This window comes from Meleagris gallopavo, chromosome 3, assembly GCF_905368555.1.
Source record: "Meleagris gallopavo chromosome 3, MGAL_WU_HG_1.1, whole genome shotgun sequence".
Classification (NCBI taxonomy): Eukaryota; Metazoa; Chordata; class Aves; order Galliformes; family Phasianidae; genus Meleagris; species Meleagris gallopavo.
In genome coordinates, this window is record NC_139406.1 from 7,327,803 (window position 1) to 7,346,436 (window position 18,634).

Consider the following 18,634-nt stretch of genomic DNA (forward strand, 5'->3'; position numbering starts at 1 on the left):
TCAGTATCTCTGTGAGAACCAAGTGATGTTTCCTGAGAATCTAAGTAGCAGATCAGATTTAGAAATGAGTGTAGGACTTGTTAAAAGCTTGTTGGTTTACTTGTTGGACAGTAAGATACACCTTACTGTCATATGGCCAATATGGAGCACCTGAATTATTTGTAACAAGAATCATTCCCAGATATGTTTGAACAGAATTGTGCTTTTGTTCCCTGCCTTAGACAAGACAGTGGGAATCTCTAAAGTCCATAATACAGGGGATGCTGAGCACTTCATCAGCGCCCGTTGAAGGCAACAATGATTTTGCTTACTTTACTAAGAACTGATAGCGCCTTCTGTCAGTGTATCAATATACTTTCCTGAGGCAGGATTATTATTTCCACAACATATGTCATGCATAATGCATTTGCTGTATATACTACATGGAAGCATGTAAGTCAAATGGAGATGAGGAAAAGAGAAGAAGGGAAGGAGAGCTAACATGTCCACTGATGTGTGCATATCATGCCGGGAATCTGCATAAATTTTTCATTGGCTTTTATGAAGTACTTGCATAGAAATTGCTGCAGATGTGATCTCGCCTCTTGAGTAATCATAGTAGCAATTGTAGGCTTAAGTAGAGTAATCCTGCAACTTCCCTTTTGCCATAGTGGCTCCCAGCAGCCATAACAGCTCTTCATCTTGAGGATTTTGTGCTTTCATTTAAAAAGTAAAGACATCCTTATGTTACTACTTACCATAGTAAAGAAAGGGTTGTATGTCTCATCTCAAATATTTCATTTTAGATTTCCCTTTCTGTTTGTGTAAGAGGAAAGAGCAGAAATACGGTAGTGACTTAATTTTTGTCCCGTGATCTTGTATTGCTTGGTAATCCAATTTTGATTTCCATGCTTAAAGTTTTTGAAATACCTTTTGTGCTCTTTAAAACAGATAAGGAAGCTCATTGGCAAAAGAGGTGATCCTTTTTATGAAGCACAGGAGAATCACAACTTAATCGGTGTGGCAAACGTGTTTTTGGAGTGCATTTTCTATGACGTTAAGCTGCAATATGCTGTGCCTATCATCAGCCAGCAGGGGGAGGTAAAGCGAAACAGTGTCCTGATTCCTACCTGTGCATTCAGACCTATGTGTGGGTAACGTTGTTTGTCTGTTTGTTCTTAAAAAAAGCTTAATAGTTCTGCGTACAAACAACTTCTTTATATTGCTTTCATGTCATAGTTGTGAGCTGTTCAGTTCTAACATTCAGTGCTAGTTAGCAGGCTCTGTATGCCTCCTAGAGTAAGATATTTACCATCTTTTCCTTTGAAAAGCACAGAATCTTAGTATTTTTCTTGCCTTAGGTTGCAGGACGATTGCATGTTGAAGTAATGCGTGTCACTGGGTCTGTCCCAGAACGTGTGGTAGAAGGAGATGACTCATCTGAGAACTCCAGTGAGAGTGGGAGTCTGGAAGTCATGGATAACAATGGAGAAATTATTCACAGAGCAAAAAAGCTCTCCTGCAGAGTAAGTGAGAGCACATGATGAATTTAACAGTTTCAGACCTTTGTAACTGTGTAGTCAGTCTCAACTACAAAACTACGTAAGCAATTTCTTGCATTAAATTTTATAAAGGTGAAACAATTTTCTTAAAAGAGAGCGATTTTTCTCGGTTCCTGTTCAGTGCATGCCAATCTCACTGGCCATGCTTGCCAATGACTGAGTTGATCAGCATTAGTTTCTGGTATATGTAGATCTATATAATAAATACTGACATTACAAGGACTGTCTTTCATGGCAGACACAGAAAGGGAAATAGTTTTTCCATATATCAGTTTGCTATGATTTGTTTGATTATCTAAAGTAGTATCAGTGGCTGATGTCTAGATTTCATTTCTTCTTTTATGAAAAAGTTATGGAAGAAGTCATTCAAGAGTATTGTCTTCCTCAAAGAAAGCACGTGCATGGGTAGGCTAGTTAGATGCATGTAACTGTTCTCCTTGCACCTGCATTTCTGTATATGCAAAATACAGATTTCCTGAGTAGGGTCGTCTTTAAGAGGCAATCAGAGATATCCTTTCAAAAAATCTTGGTGGTTGATAATTTTTGTGTAAATAGTTTCTTTTTAAGCAGTTTATAACCGAAGGAATGATGGTATTTATGAGTACATCCATCTTGTTTGCTCAGGTAAAAATAAAAGAAGCAACTGGACTGCCACCTAATCTCTCCAACTTTGTCTTTTGTCAATACACGTTTTGGGATCAGTGCGAGTCAACAGTAGCAGCACCAATTGTAGATCCAGATGTGCCTTCACCTCAGAGCAAAGATGCTCATTTTACAGTGACCTTCTCTCATTGTAGGGTAATTATTTTTAGCATGGAACAATATTATCAGAAGAATGGTATATTTGATTTAAGCTGTTTAGAATTTAAGTGTTGTTTTCCTTGGGGGAGGAAGGATGGAATCAAATAGTATAACTAATGACTTTTGAAAACACTTTTGAGTGCTATAATTTTTCTCTTCATCTCTTTGTAATGCAGTAAAATGGAAAATGATCTTATAAGTTCAGTTGTCACCTTCAGTGTGTACAGAGAAAACTATAATTTATATAAGGATATTTTGATTACAGTTGTTTGATAAGCTCAGTAACTTTAAAAGTCTTATTGGAGCTGCAATGGGGCTTTAATGTAAATTTTCAAAGCACGAGACTCAATATGCATGAGCAAGAAGCATGAGTTGCTGAAATGATTTGTTTCACAACTCTTTTAACCTGTCAAGCTTTATAATCTGAGGTGTATACTTGTATCATGCAGATTTGCAATTGTTTGGTGAGTCTTTGCAAACCAATTGAGGATTTGCAATTGTTTGGTTTCATTGGTTGTAACGTGTTTTTTTTTCTGACTTCTAGGACTACGTGGTGAACGTCACAGAGGAGTTTTTGGAGTTCATTTCAGAAGGAGCTCTTGCTATTGAGGTGTGGGGTCACAGGTGTACAGGCAATGGCACCTCTGTTTGGGAAGTTGACTCTCTTCATGCTAAAACTCGGACACTGAGAGACAGGTATGAATTACACGTGGATGTTTTAATCAGCTTTTCAGAGGTTTTCTAATACCTGTGGTGCACTTAGCATATTTTGATGAGGCAACCATTAGTTTTTGTGGGTATGTCTTTTTTTTAGGTGGAATGAAGTAACTCGGAGAATAGAAATGTGGATTTCCATACAAGAATTGAATGAGATGGGAGAGTATACTGCAGTTGAACTCCATCAGGCGAAGGATGTAAACACAGGGGGGATTTTCCAGCTTAGGCAGGTATGTCTTTTTCCTTGTTGCCTTGTTCATACTTAATTTGATTCTTAATTTTATTCTTAGATTCCCTCTGTTTCTCTCTCCCTCTCTGTCTTTCTCTATCAATTACCTTCCTGTTCAGGGTCATTCTCGCAGAGTTCAGGTGACAGTGAAACCTGTGCAACATTCAGGAACGTTGCCTCTCATGGTAGAAGCAATTCTTTCAGTCTCTATAGGTGGTGTGACTGCCAGATCAACCAAATTGCAAAGGGGCTTGGACAGCTATCAGGTAAGACAGTTACTTTTTCATGTATTGATTTATTTTCTCTTTTTACTTTGCTGTTTTAGATCCTGCCCAAAAGTTCCAAAATGGACGTTAGTTCACACTGGTACATGATACATTATTTTGCTGTTTTAGATGTGTTTGAGGCTAATGTGAGTATAGGGTGCTAAAGCTGCTTCTTTTTTAGCTTGCTTGTAACTTTAGTGTGTAACTGCTAAAGAGCCAAGTGTGATATCTGGATATATGCAAGACCACAGGCATATGGCATTTAGTTTTACTTTTGCAACAGTAAAATTAATACCAGATTAATGATTTGGTTAATTTCTCTCATGTATGAATGGTGCAAGTTGAAGAGTAAAAGAAAATGAAAATGAGTAGGGATAATGTCTTACAGTGATATAACATTTATCTTTTTAAGCTGTTACTGAATGCAGCAGGTCTTAAGGAGTATAAATGACTTGCTGTTGCTGCCAGACAAATGCATATGGAAAACAAGGCATTCTTTTAATAGTAGTAGCAAAGAACAAGTGGCCACCCAGGGAAGCATGGCACTTTCAGTCATTCAGAACGACAAGTAATTCTAACCTTAAGTACAGACAAAACTGTAAATGTGAGGTTTGGCTGTATGCTTGCTCAGTCCTTTTTCTGGTGCTGTATTCTATACATTCCTTTTTTTGCTAAATATAACTTCATAAAATCATGGCTGAGATGCTGTATTCTGTAATGAAGAAAAAATTGATCCTCTCTATTAGTATGACTTTGGTTACTTGAATGTTGTATTTTTAACATTTTACAAGTTTGTTTGTGTCAAGAAATGTTTGCGCTCATGGTTTGGGGGCATTTCTGTGATTTTTCTGTTGAAAAATGCATGTTCTTTTGTTTTTTACACAATTTATTTTCTCCTACCAGAAGGAGGAGGATGATGGTGGTGATATGGATAGTTATCAGGTATTGATGCTGTTGCTGTCAATCCTGTGGCATGGGGCACAGCTAATGCTAATAGCCAACAGCTTTCAAATGAACAAGCATAGTGGTGCAAGCAAAAGCAGCTTTGAAATATATGCTATGCATTTAAGAGGCTACCTGGGCTATAAAACACTGCTACTTCAGTTTATCTAATGACTTTATACTCTTGCAGTGTGTTCTTCTCTCTATTGGCAGTCAGCTCTCCTAATGGGCTACATGAATTGCTATATGAATAAAAACTTAAGAAACTTGAATTTAAAATGAAAATAGTTTCTATTGAGTATCTTAGGGAAAAAAAAAAAGCCCTGCAGGTAAAGAAATTTTTCTCAACCAAATTACACAACAAATGGCTTTTTAATTTTATTTTGTAAAGAAAGCATCTTAACCTCTTGAGTTGTGCAGTTTTCTGAAATGCTTCTGAGAGCAAGTGGAGGATGAGAGTATGAGGAGTACAGGAGTTCAGTGAAGCAAATTTTCTATTTTCAAGCTTAGAAACCTTGAACGTGTCTCTTTTGTGATAAGTGATTGTAGGGCAGTCAAAGCTGAGAAAGCTTGAAAGAAGAATTGTTTAAAAGATGGCAGAGGCCAGAGGAAGAAATGTCTAAAAATCTAAAGAACAGAAGAGATTTTACACAAGTCTTATTTTTAGTAGGCAGCTTTACAGAGGTAAAATTAGTTTGGTGAGAATGCTGACATCCCATAAGATAATGTGTTAGATGCTACGACCTCAGAGATACCAGTTAGGTACTAACTTCTTGCGGGCTGTTTATGTGCTTCCTGACAAATCACAGAGAAGAATGAACCAGATTTTCTGTGATACCACAAAGCATGATTGCATGATGGGTTTTGTTTGCATGAGAAACCTTTTAATTGCACTGATAGCAACTACTAGCAGTGGAATTTCATGCAGATTTGAGGGTATACTGACCTATCTAATCTTCAGGAGAACTTACTATCAATTCATTATACCTGTTTTTCCTATTCCATGTATTATTATAAAGTTTAATTGCCACTTCTGTAAATAATTAGCCTGTGGTGTATAATCCTGTTCAATAACTGAGGTTGTCATATTTTCTTTTTCTCCTTTTGGAATTTGAGATTTGAAAGCAAATAAACTTCCATTCATGGGTGATGAGGTACTTAATTAGCATGCATGTTATTTGGGGGAAAATTTTCTACATCATGCAAGCTGTTTAATATCAGTTCTGATGAAACTATCACAAAATTCGCTGCCATTTGATCTTAACCACAAAGTGTAATAACTTCCTTTTTTCTTCCATGCTAGGAAGAAGACTTAAACTGTGTACGAGAAAGATGGTCGGATGCGTTGATAAAACGCAGAGAATACTTAGATGAGCAGATTCAAAAGATCAGCAATAAACAAGGTTTGAAACTTAAAAACTCAATGATATGTACTTTACTCCCTATTTCATCAACAACAAAAAAAGTGTCTTATATATCATATTAACCTCTTCCTCTGTAGAAAAATCTGAGGATGATATAGAACGAGAAGCTCGGCTGGTGGAACAGTGGGTAGGGCTGACGGAAGAAAGGAATGCAGTGTTTGTTCCAGCACCAGGCAGTGGAATCCCCGGTGCACCTGCAAATTGGTATGTTCAGAAAAAAGAACATTGGAGTGGTTAGCTTTTTCTGTAGGAACATTGTGAACTAACAGGGCAAAAATCTCAGGGTGTTTTATAGCTTCCTACATTTTACTGCACTGCCACAAATTACACAGAGCTGGCATGAGCTCTGATGCTGGTTAACTTACTACATAAAGTAGTTTTGAGGTAGCTTTGAAGGTTTGAACATCACCTTTGAATTTAAAAGTATTTTACTTTGTTGTTTTGTTTTAAATTCTGAAAGTTTTCTTGTAATTTGACTTCCTTTAGCCAAAAAAAAAGGGAATGTATCTAAAATGAACTGTAGAACACGACTTCATTGAGTTCAGGGTGTGGAAGGGATATATTCTAATTTAAAGGGTTGTTCTCTTATTCGATTCAAATTTCTACTAATGTATCTTCAATTTCATTTCAATTTGTGTTTTAAATAAGATTATTGGAACTAACCTTGAAAAACATCAGGTTACATTTGGGAACGTATGGACAAGAAATAACAAGTCTAATCAAACGTACACTGATGTCCCTGATAATACCTAAATCTCTTATTCTCTAGGTGAATAATGTAGTGGTATTTTTTCCTCTCAAACTTAAGATATTTTTTTCCTTTATTCACCTGAAGAATACTGTTTTCACATAGCTAGAAATGCATGTATTGTTATAAAGACTGTCTTGTCAGTAGTTACCTATTCATTTGTTTGAAAGGTTGCTAACCTTTATGTGTAAGATGACTGCAGCTAGTTAATTTTATAAGAAACAGAGTGGGATTTTTAGAACTGTCATCATTGTAACAATTGAAATGCACTGAAGTGTGTGCATTAAGTTTTGGTAAAGCATTATATTTCGTTACATGTGGAGATAGGCAAAACGCTGTCTATGCAACACAGACAATCAGATTAGCCATCTGACACCTTTAGTCACTGATGACAGTTAATATGAATCTTTCACAGAGATTGGTTTGCCCTAATTATTTTGACATGTATTTGGCTTCCTTGTTGATAGCAGTTTGTTTTGTTTCAGGATTCCACCTGCAGGGATGGAGACACATATACCCGTCCTCTTCCTTGATTTGAATGGTATGCTGTAATGACAGATTAAGAAACTTGGGAAAATAATAAAATTTAGTTTCTAATGATGCACTGATAGATGAAATAGTGCATCTTAAATATCTAAGGAGATGTAAGAGAGTTCTGTCAATGACAGTGTCTGGTATAGATTGTGGAATGTTCTTTCTTCTGATTACATATGTTGGAATAATTAAGCACAATTATTTTAAAATTAAGGTGCAAATCAGGGAGCACGCTAGTACAAAGATTGTGTATTCAACAAAAAGCTGTAAAAGAGCAAGCTTAGTTTAAATGGAAGAAGAGAAAAAACATTTTGTGTGCATTTCGATGTACAAATCCACAGGTCATAAAAACACTGGGGAATCTCCCACCTGTTCCAGATCTGAGTTATCTGTAGAAGTTTAAACAGATGGTTTAATAAGGAGTGTGTTAAGAGTATCTAAGTGTTCTCCCTTTGAAAACACTTAGTTTTAACTTTGAGAAGAGTACTGATTTTTGTTCTTAGAACACAGACACACTGTTTAGCAGCAAGAGACTGGAGTTTGCACCATATTTAAGGACTGTTTAGGAAGTCTGTAAGTATAAAACTCTTAGACATGAAGTAGAGAAGGATCCACAAGTCCTGTTACATCCAGCACATCATTGTGCTCCTAGACATGTTTATACAGGCAACACACTAATATCTTTTTTGTACACTGCTTTTGAAAAATTCTTTCATCAGTGCTCACAAGAAATGTTTTTGTTTTTCATTATAAGCAGAGTTTAGCAGACAGAAGGCCAATAGAACACATTCATGGATCATTGCACAACAGTTTTTTTATACGTTATACAAAACCTAACTTTATTAATACTGCTGTTCTCAACCTGGATACATCAGAACTGATTTAAATAAGAGATGAGTTGTTTAGGTAAATTAGGAACTTTATGGCTGGGTAAGTTCCTTTCATGAATACCTAAAAATAAATTGGAATTCTGTTTAGGCCATGTGAGAACATGTTCAGAAGTAATCTTAGCCAAGTTTTACTTCCTATTTTGTGTGCTTGAATTATTTTTGAAATAATGCACATTAAGATTAATCAGGGCTAAATGTATTATGAAATTATTACAACTGTGCCTCTCTATATTAATATTCTTTGGTGTGAAACTATTTCCTTCTTTGCACATTTCATTAGCTGATGACCTCAGTGCCAATGAACAACTTATAGGCCCCCACGCATCAGGAGTTAACTCAATACTACCAAAGGAGCATGGGAGTCCATTCTTTTATCTGCCGATCATAAAACACAGTGATGATGAGGTAAATTTAAATTTCTTCTCTTCTCCCTTCATCCTGTCTCTTGCAGGCTCTTTGATTTTTCACAGGAAACTGCTTCTATTGTTGTTTTCACAAGGCAAGGCTTAGTGATTAAATAAAGCTTTTTCTTTTGTAGTACACAATTCCTTTTTAAGTGTAGTAAATGGAAATTGTTGGAAGTAAGAAGTTCCAAAACATGCCTGGAATCAGTCAACTTGTGTGCCTTCCACTTTCAGTGCCTTCTCAGGCCAATACTTAAAAAATCATTTGCAGAATAAATGGCATGCTGAGATTCAGAAGGAGACGGGGAAGGAAAAAGATTTTCTGCAGTATGGGAACAGGTTTATTCTGTATAGAAAATTGTAACTTAATCTAACAAGTGGAAGCGTTGTCATTGAGTTCAGTAAACTTTCAATATAGATGCAATACGATTTGTTTTTCTTCCTTCAATTTTGCTTCTGCTTTTCCCTCTGCCTTCCTCTGGTTGTAAACTTTCTTTTGGGGCAAGGATTTTGTGCTCCGTCATGTTCTGTTGTATCCTAACATCTATTTTTATGGTTCTTCTGATACATTCCTTATTATAAAAGAGTCATTTTACTTAATTTTGCTCAGTGATGCTCATTGGTCTTTCACAAAAGCATTGTTTTACGCCATGTTAAATCATTGCAAATTATTTGTCAAAGTAACCAAGGCTTTGATTTTCCTTTTTCTGTGTGATTTTTCTGTGTAGGTTTCAGCCACTGCTGCCTGGGACTCTTCTGTCCATGATTCAGTGCATCTGAATAGAGTAACTCCTCAAAATGAGAGGATTTACTTAATAGTGAAGATTACTGTGCAGCTCAGCCACCCTGCTGCAATGGAACTGGTCTTACGGAAAAGGATTGCAGCCAATATTTATAACAAGCAGGTAATAAGTTCATATTTTACTACTAATTTTGTTTTATATCCCTGATTTTATGAATGTTTTCCTAGCTGCTTGCTTTGTTTTGCATGTCTCCTGTTCTTATGAAAGACAAATGAAAAACAGATTAGCATAGGTTGCAGTGATGCTGTGCTTGTCTGATACAGTCCTTTGAGCTGTTCATTTTTCAACCTGACTTGGTTCAGAGTATGGCAGATACTACTTTTACAACAACAACAAAAAAAGTAGTTTAGACAATGAGGTGCTCTCTAAAATTGCATTGCTTTCTGTTTCCCAGACAACTGAGACCAAGAGCATATTTCAGAATTGCTTCAGATTTTGCAGTGAGAAGGGGAAGTGGAGTTAGGACACCAAGCAGCTATTGTGCTACTAAATAACTTACTAATAGCTGAATTCCTTGCCTTTTTGTATTTGAGATATTTTCCCTTGCTACTTTCATTTGTCTAAAATGCCTTATGAGGTGGAAGTTAAGTTTACAGTTCATGATGTAAAGGCTAACTAATGATAATGAAGCATACTAAGTCTGTGACTGTAACAGTGAAAGCTGTGGTTACTGTCCCAGCTGTGGCTAGAAATCAGAGCTGTGCTTTGCTATAGCAAAAGGAGTTTTCTGCTTTAGAGACTTCCTACAGCCACAGTTTCTCAGTTTCAGGTTATTACACAGGAACTGAGCTTCAGTGAAAAACAGGAGTAAGCTGTTACTATTTGAACTTTGCAGCATTTTATACTGTTACTATTTGAACTTTGCAGCATTTTATACTGAGCACAGGGCTGTGTGAAGTACTTTTAAGGACTGTGAATACTGAAAAGGAACTTTCTAAATCGTTGTCCTGAAAATTGTGCTTATGTGGTAAAATAAATTTTTGCACTGCAACTTTTCTTTGTCTTAAAGCGGTGTAAGTAATCATTATCAAAGCAGTAACTGAAAATTACTTTATTTCTAGAGTTTTACCCAGAGCCTGAAAAGAAGAATATCCCTGAAAAATATATATTATGCCTGTGGAGTGACCTATGAAATAGTATCTAATATACCAAAGGTAAATTGCACCATGTTTCTCTGGCAAATTCACTGAAAGTAACAGAATTACCTACTGCAATGAGCCCTGCTTTATTGATATGAGGCAACTTGCCAGAGTGCATGCCCTGAAGCTCAATAGTGAGATCATTTCTACTTATAAACAATGGAAAACTGAGGATTTTATTTTCTCTTTTACTGTGTAAACTGTGTTCTTGTATTATGAAATTGTATTAGCCAGTACAGGGAAATACAGAGGGTACTCAAAAGGGCATTCAGGTCAATGAAAATAGAGAAACAGCTGAGAAATTTATTTCAACAGGAATATAAACTGATTTTTATATTACAAATTCGTAGAAATCGAAAATGTATTCTAAAATTGATTTTAAAGGTAAACTGGAGAAATAAAAACAAATAGTTTAGTCACTGTGTAATTGTTGCTTTTGTATGGTAGTACTTTAAATTTAAATTCTAGAGAAATTATGCAGTGAATCTAAGGTTCAGGAAGGAAGTTGCATTTACTTCCTTTCAGCATCGTTTACACATGCGTTGAAAAGTCTTGGATTGTTGATTATCATTAGGATTACTGATTAAGATTAATTTCTGAATTGAGATGATGTAAGTAAGTGAATGAACACCTTAAAAACAGTACACTTCAATTTGAAAAGCTAAATAGTGTAACTTGCAATTTAGGCTACAGAAGAAATTGAGGATCGTGAGACCTTAGCTCTGATGGCTGCAAGGAGTGAAAATGAGGGTACATCTGATGGTGAAACTTACATTGAAAAATACACACGTGGAGTACTGCAAGTGGAGAACATTTTGAGTCTTGAACGGCTAAGACAGGTAAGGAAAAGGCACTTAAGGCATCTTTTGAACTTTTTAATTACAATTTAAGTAGAGGATGTGGGTGGCTTTGTTTTTAAAATAATAAGTGTTGCTTGTTTTTCAACTGAAGTGAAAACACTGAACAATGTGGGATAAATGTAAGACTGTATTTATTTCACTCATGTGAAATACAGAATTGCAGCAGAGGTGGATTAAGTAGAGCTAGCAATGGTGTAATAGTCAGAAACTGAACAGGCAAAAGCCAAAGTATGGATTTGGATTTCAGATAGAAATTTTGGTGATTGTGTGTGCAAATTAAGATTTGCAAATGCAAACTCTGTTGTTGTTGTGCCATGTTGTCACTGGGGAAAAAAAAAAAAAAAGGTTCTGGCTGAATTTCAGGGCCCAGAGTGTGGCGATCAGTAGCACAAGGCCGACTTGGAGCCCAGGAACTAGCAGTGTACCCTAGAGATTGGTACTGGGCCTAGTTCTGTTTAACATCTTTATTAATGATCTGGATGGAGCGTACCCTCAGGAATTTTGCAGATGACACAAAACTACAAGGAGTGTTGATTATACCAAAGGGTTATGCTGCCATCCAGAGGGACTTTGACACGATAGAGAAATGGGTACAAGGAATCTCATGAAGTTCAACAAGGAGAAGCGCAAAGTTCTGCTCCTGGAGAGGAACAAACCCAAGCACCAGGACATGCTGGGGACATCCAGCTGGAAAGCAACTTAACAGAAAAGAACCTGGAGTTCCCTCTTGGGCACCAAGTTGAACATGAGCCACCAAAATGCCTTTGCAGCAAAGAAGGATAGTAGTATCCCGAGTTGCATTAGGCACAAGGTATTGCCAGCAAGTCAGTGGAGGTGATCCTTCTCTACTCAGCACTGGTGAAGCCACACCTGGAGTGCTGTGCCCAGTTCTGGGCTCCCCAGTGCACGAGAAACCCAGACATACTGCAGTGAGTACAGCAAAGGGCCACAATGATAATGAAGGAACTGCAACATCATCTCTCCTATGAGGAAAAGACAAAGTTAGGACTTCTCAGCCTGCAGAAGGAAGGCTGGAGGGTGGGGTAGTAGATTATTTCATTGTATTTCAGTCATTTCGGTAACTAGAAAGAGGGTTCAAACACAGCAGAAGCAGACTCTTTTCAATGTTGCCAAGTGACAGGATAAGAGGCAATGGATGTTCTGTCTGTACATCAGGAAGCAATTCTTTGCTGTGTGAGTGCCTGAGCCATGGAATGGATTTGAAGAGTTTCCTCCCATGGAGATAGTTAAAAGGCATTTGGATGTTCCCTTAGGTAAGTGGCTGTAGGTGGCCAGTTGAACTACTTGAACCCAGAAAGGTTGAACAATAAAACCACCAGAGATCTCTTCTAACCTCAGTGATTCTGTGATTGTCCTGTTTGATTGCTTCTCATGAGGGCATTGTTCATCTTTGATAACAGCACTATTTTAAGTGGGATCTGTTCTTCTACATAGGCAGTTACAGTCAAAGAAGCACTCTCTACCAAAGCAAGAAACATCCGCAGAAGCATGAGCACACCAAATGTCCACAATGTAAGAACCTTTCTCCTCTGGTAAATTAGTGTGAATTGGGTGGAATGGTGTTGACTGTGTACTGATGTAATACTTGCACAATGTGATATGGTAATGATTATTCTGAAATAGGACTAGTCAACCTGTAGAAAAGTTGACATGCATGGAAAAAAGTCAGTCATCCAATAGAAATCCCTCCTCACAGTTTTCCTTTCTGGAAGAAAGCAAGGGCAGAGGGAGAGTTGGTCAGAACTCTTCTTGTATACAGGTAATAGTTTGCGAAGAACTGTAGAATGATGGCTGCAGTTATTCAGATTACTTTTTTTTTCACTTTGATGTAAAGGTCTCTTTCACTTCTTTTCATGGTGGAAGGAATGGTTTCTGTTTTGTGTGCATTTTATGCATTATTGTATCACCCACTCAGAACAAACGTAGCTGTCCTTCTAAGTAATCTTATCTGAAAAGTTAAGATTAAGTGTTCAGTGTCTCCTTAAGACATCTTGTAAATAAAAGGAATGCATTTTGTCATTCTGCCTCTTGGTGTTTTGTAGGTATCCTGTAGCCGACTAGATCTTTCTGCCTGTGATGAAGATGATAAGGTATGTAAATGTGAAGTTCAAAAAAAAAAAAGGTATGTTTACATAATATATCTAACAGTTGCTAATTACATCCTATTTTGAATTAAGCTCTTTTGGTCTTCTCTGCTTTTTATATTAGAGTTCTAGAAAATTATATTTAAGAAGGACAAAGATAGAGAAAACCCTAGAGAAAACAGAATATTGATGGAAAAGTTGAACATCTACTGCCATACTGTTAACATCTGCCTCTGTCGTGGGCCAGCATAATAAAATAGGGATTACTTTTGGACCATCTCTCGTATATTTTCAAAGAAAAGCTAGTTGCTTCTGAATTATCCATCATTTTCAAGACAGAAAAATGTCTTGAAGTCATAAAATTGATATATTTGAGGTTTAAAAAAAAAAAAAGATGAATTTTTGAGTTTACCTGTTAACTTTTCCATGTTTTCCTGTATCAGCATGCATATTTATGTATTTTTGTCTCTTAGGGTTGGTCTGAAAGTCACCTAGATATGTCTGACTGTTCTTCCAGTTATCAAGATGTATCATGCTATGGTACTTTACCCAGGGAGTCACCGCGCAAGAGCAAAGATGGCAGTGGTGAGACTCTATACGTATAGTGATTTTGCTTATGGTTTTTAATCACTGTGCTTGACTGAAAATCAGATAAAGAACAGTGTTCTTCCTATTATATTCTCAGTTCTTTTCTCCTATTCAAATGCTTTATCCAGCTTCTTGCTTCAGCAGCTAAACATGATCTGTGAATAGGGGGGAGAGAAATGTATGAAGATATTCAGGAAAGTATAAGAAATTGAGAGTGTTCAAAATCAAATGCAAGACAAGGTAAATGTGGATCAAAACAGAAGGAGGAGAGAGAAGGAAAAGCTGCTGCGGATTTATGAATTTGACAATGAAGAGGCTTGTGTGAAAGTGGGAAGAGTCCTTTTGCAGGTTTTTTGCATTGTTTGGATATTTGTTCTTCCATGTCAGCAATCATAGATGTCTTATTTTCTTTAGGTCAAATTGTAACCTGCTCTTCTTGGACAGGAAGCGTTGGTAGAGCCAGTGCTTCCTTGCCCATAACTTTCTTTTTCATCACCCTAATTACTCTAGCTTGGTTCCTGTGCAGAATTGCAGTGTTGTGGACAGAGGAAAGATAAGGCACAGGAAGCAAAAAGCTGTCAGTTTGAGTTTCAGGGATGCTTCCCACTCTTTATGACTGAGATGAAAAGAAGAAAAACTGGAGCCTCGGAATGGAAAGGGCAAATACTGCTGTTCTCTACTTTCCTTCTCTTTTTAGACTGCTCAGAGGAAAACAATCTGGCTTTGTAGAGTTCTGCACTATCTCATGCCTGAGTCAGTGGTTAAATACTAAAATACTGCCATTCTTTCTGTAGCCATCAATTTGCCAAATGTGCAGCTTAACCTTCTATTATTTTGAATTTTTTCTCTTGCAGTTAAGATATGAAGAACCAAAGTTAGAACTTCTTTTTTTTTTTTTTCCTTAGGTATCTTGTCAGAGAATTCTCATGCTTTAATGACCAGCCCTTTTAAAGCATTTTCTCCTCAACCACCCAAGTTTTTCAAACCCTTAATGCCAGTGAAAGAGGAACATAAAAGGAAGACCCCACTTGAAAGTCGACCTCTGCTTAGTCAGGAGGTAATCTTTGCAAGCTATCTTGTTCTTTGTGGAATCAACTAATTCTGCATTCTTGGCAAACTGAATGCCACATGCTTCTGTTCCAATACAGTTTTGTAATTATTTGGTTAAAATTCATTATATTTGGTGGGTTTTTCATTGTTTATTTTTTTACCTGAAATATTTGGTTTGCTTCACTTCTTGGTAAGTATTTTCCTTTACTGGGTATTACTATTTTAAAGTAACAATAACCCCCCCTTCTTTTTTTTTTTTTTTTAATTAATTCTATCTAGTTCTAGTAATTCTAGTGATTCTAGTAATTCTAGTAATTCTGTGGTGGTTAGAAGTCTGACTTTTATTCCTCATCATAAAACACTGTTGAGAAGAGTGCAAACGCATGAGTTTTTCTTCCTGTTAACTTTGGTAAAACATATGGCCACTATGAGTGTTTGGCTTTCAGTGTCTTAATGCCTTTCTGCCTCACATGCATATTTAGCCTTTGTGGTTTGTGTGATGTGTTGTGTGTCTTAACCTTTGCAGAGTATGCCTTCATCTCAGGTGCATTGTGCTGGCTGTGTTGTGCCTTCAGGAAGTAATGCCAACAGCATGCCTGTAGAAAGCAATAGCATACATAAGGAAAAGATTGTAAGTTCTGTACCAGCTTCTGTTATGAGGCCTGGTGGTGGGCTTACGGCCCTTTGGTGGTGGGCTCTAGGTACTTAATGCTACTGCAGCAGGAAAAGGATTAATTTGGATACAGTCACTTGTGATTATAACTAATAATTATAATGAGCGCTTGCTTGCTTGGCTTACAAATGCAATCTTTAATTGGAAAATAATTGTTGGTGGGTTTTTGTGTGTTTTTTTTAATTTGTGATTCCTCTCATGGGGAGGGTGGAAAATGGGATGCTTCAGTTTTTACAGGTCACAAATAATCAAATAAAGTGTAGCTTAGTGGATCATGTTGTTGTCACTCTAATATGCCTTGTGTGTTATCCAGATTTTGTGACTATGCCCCAGAGTAAATGGAATGATCCCACTTGGTGTAAGTAACTGTGCATTCAGGTGTGGGTATGCTATAAAAGCTTTATCTAATTGCCTGGTGTGGGATTAATATCACTAAAATAAGGTTGCTGCTCTTAATTAACCTGCAGCCTGTCTTCCTTGTAATTCAGGTGATGCAATTAGGTGGAGGGTTTTTATTTTTCTATTCAACTGTCAAATTGTTTTCTCACTGCTGCTTCAACAAAAGATGCATCATTTCTGCTTCATGAAGAACTTGATTTTTGAGCTGTGGAAGATGGCTGTGAATATTTGCTCTAATCAGAGCTTTAGATTTAGCATTTGGAACCTTGAATTTATTTCCCTTGAATAGTACTATGAGCACGTCACTCAAGGTTCTAGTGAGGGATTCCTGTTCAGCATTTTCATTTCCTACCACATAGCCGTGCTGTGAGAAAAATCACTTTTGGTTATTTCTAATGCCATTTTGTAGACTGTTACATCAAAGTCTCCTGAGAGAGTTCTGGTGCATGCTTTACAAGCTTGGCTGCTGTTCCTGTGTTGCAGCTGTTTTCTCTTCCGTCGTGTTACTTTTCCATAAGGAGGTGTGAGTCAGTATGTCAGCTGAGTCACGGACACAAATAGCATGAAAGGTATTTGGAAGGCAAAATCTTCCACTGAGTTGAAAAACATGCCATAGAATGTAATCTGTTAGAAAATTTTCCATAGCAACATCAGGGCAATTGTGATCCCTTCAGACAAAGCGGGGTCCCACCCCATGCATGCTCTGAATTAACATGGATATTTGCCTGTGCTGTTTTCCAAAGATAAGCAGGAGCTTTTGGAACTGGAAAAGGGCAGTCTCCTCCATCAGACATTTCCAATTAGACTGAAACTAATTCACTGAATGCTTCAGACCCGCTGTAGCCTACGAGGCACTGGAAAGAGCTGTAGTTTCAGTTCCCAGCTGCTTGCTCATGCCCTTTCACTGACTTGTCTTGCCTCAGCATAGATTTTTCTTTGGTTGCATAGTAAATCATATTAAGGGGACTGATCCATCTAGGTGAAAAACTATGCATAGAGTTAGTTATATTTCAGCTGGATCTGCTCTCCTGTCTGATCACTGGAATGAGTATAGAGCAGGCAGGTAAGAACTAGCAGCTGCTCACAGGGAGGATATTGAGAAGCTTTTTGCATTGAGTTTAGCAAATGATGGTTTCTGGGTTGTTTTTTGTCTGTGTTTTTATTTTTTGTTTATTGGTTGAGTTTTATAATCTCTTAGAAAGGAAGCCTTTGTAAGGCTTCCCAGGCTACTCTGCATTTTTCAGAGCTGGAACAAGTCTGTGTATTAGCAAGGCTGCTGGAGTAAGCATTTCTTGCATGTGGAAGAATAGTGTCCTCAGAATGAGTTGAGGGCAGTTCAGATGAGTTGGGCAGCATCATGCCTCCACATGAAACTTCAGCAGTCTGCTCCTCTCTGATTGCAAGTGAAGGTTTCACATTATTTATCTCTAGTCTGAACGATTGCTTCAAGGCACAGAGCCTTTTACTCCTAACTGATCACTGCATGATTGATGTAGCTTCAAGTGGGATGCTTTCTTCCATCTTTTAAATTGTACTGCATATAAAATGTATTAGAAACAACGAAGTGACTAAACATACCGAAGTCCAGTCATCTTAACTGGACTCGTATTTTGCATCTAGGTAAACATAAGAGTAATATTTGGCCTTTTCCACATGTTTGTCCATGATCTTAACATTTTCTTGAATATTCAAAGCATCTGTCAAAGACAGTGGGCTTAAGTGGCTTACAGAAAAGGTTTTCCTTTACTTGGCCTTAAATGCAGCTTTGAACCTGAAATTTCAGATGGCACTTCCACTGTGTTCCAAAGTAGTCTGACACAGGGGTGAGCCCTCTATAAAATATGAGTACAGTGAAATATGCTAAGGTCAGAGTAATGTTTTTATACTGATTGTATTTGCATACTGCCTGTAATTGTGTCTCAGGATTGGGTTTTTGGTTTTTTTTTTTGTGTGTAGGAGCAAATCCTCTCAGTGGGCAATAAACTTGATGCCGTGAAAACCAAAGCAACTGTGGTGCAACCACCAAATAAGTATTAATTTTAAATTAAAAACTGAAACAGACATCTTTGAGGTTCCTTCAGAGCTATAATTCAGGGATATGAAAACTTTAAAAAGTAGTAACAAACTAGGTTACTACTTAGTAAGCAGGTGTTTGGAAACTGCTTTTTGTCAGAATTCTTGTTTACTTTGCTTCTGTTATTTCTAAATCCTGGCTTGTCATCTTTATGTCCTTAGTTCTTTCTGTACGTTCCTACTGTAACCAGTTCTTAAATCTTTTTTTATATAATAGTTTTGTTATCTCCCAGGGAGGTGCTTGCAATTTATCAGTTTCTCAAAGATTTTATACTTTGGTTATTTCTGAGCAGTACAAGAAGGCTTCCTTCTTTTTTCCCCACATCTGAAATGCACAGGAATTTAAATGGCCCTGAAATTGCTTTACTTTTAGAATTTCTCCATCAGGAGGCTCAAGAGGTGCTTTGAAAGGAAATACCATAATCTAGGAATAAGACTGCATCTCTGT

At 37.2% G+C, this 18,634-nt stretch overlaps 1 protein-coding gene across 9 annotated transcripts in view; it reads left to right on the forward strand.

Annotated features, from left to right (window-relative positions):
• The window catches only part of KIF13A (kinesin family member 13A), a 114,970-nt gene that overhangs the window by 87,306 nt on the left and 9,030 nt on the right, over positions 1-18,634 (forward strand). For 4 of the 9 annotated variants that reach the window (XM_085220137.1, XM_085220130.1, XM_085220133.1 and 1 more), the window contains 19 exons: positions 931-1,080; positions 1,341-1,505; positions 2,166-2,339; positions 2,887-3,038; positions 3,157-3,289; positions 3,408-3,554; positions 4,458-4,496; positions 5,800-5,899; positions 5,998-6,124; positions 7,154-7,209; positions 8,373-8,497; positions 9,225-9,401; positions 10,361-10,453; positions 11,125-11,277; positions 12,754-12,831; positions 13,362-13,409; positions 13,877-13,988; positions 14,897-15,048; positions 15,568-15,672. In XM_085220137.1, coding sequence (XP_085076263.1) covers positions 931-1,080; positions 1,341-1,505; positions 2,166-2,339; positions 2,887-3,038; positions 3,157-3,289; positions 3,408-3,554; positions 4,458-4,496; positions 5,800-5,899; positions 5,998-6,124; positions 7,154-7,209; positions 8,373-8,497; positions 9,225-9,401; positions 10,361-10,453; positions 11,125-11,277; positions 12,754-12,831; positions 13,362-13,409; positions 13,877-13,988; positions 14,897-15,048; positions 15,568-15,672 — 2,286 coding nt within the window. The remainder of the gene's footprint in view (positions 1-930; positions 1,081-1,340; positions 1,506-2,165; positions 2,340-2,886; positions 3,039-3,156; positions 3,290-3,407; positions 3,555-4,457; positions 4,497-5,799; positions 5,900-5,997; positions 6,125-7,153; positions 7,210-8,372; positions 8,498-9,224; positions 9,402-10,360; positions 10,454-11,124; positions 11,278-12,753; positions 12,832-13,361; positions 13,410-13,876; positions 13,989-14,896; positions 15,049-15,567; positions 15,673-18,634) is intronic. The other 5 variants (XM_085220138.1, XM_085220134.1, XM_085220132.1 and 2 more) reach the window with 4 other exon arrangements.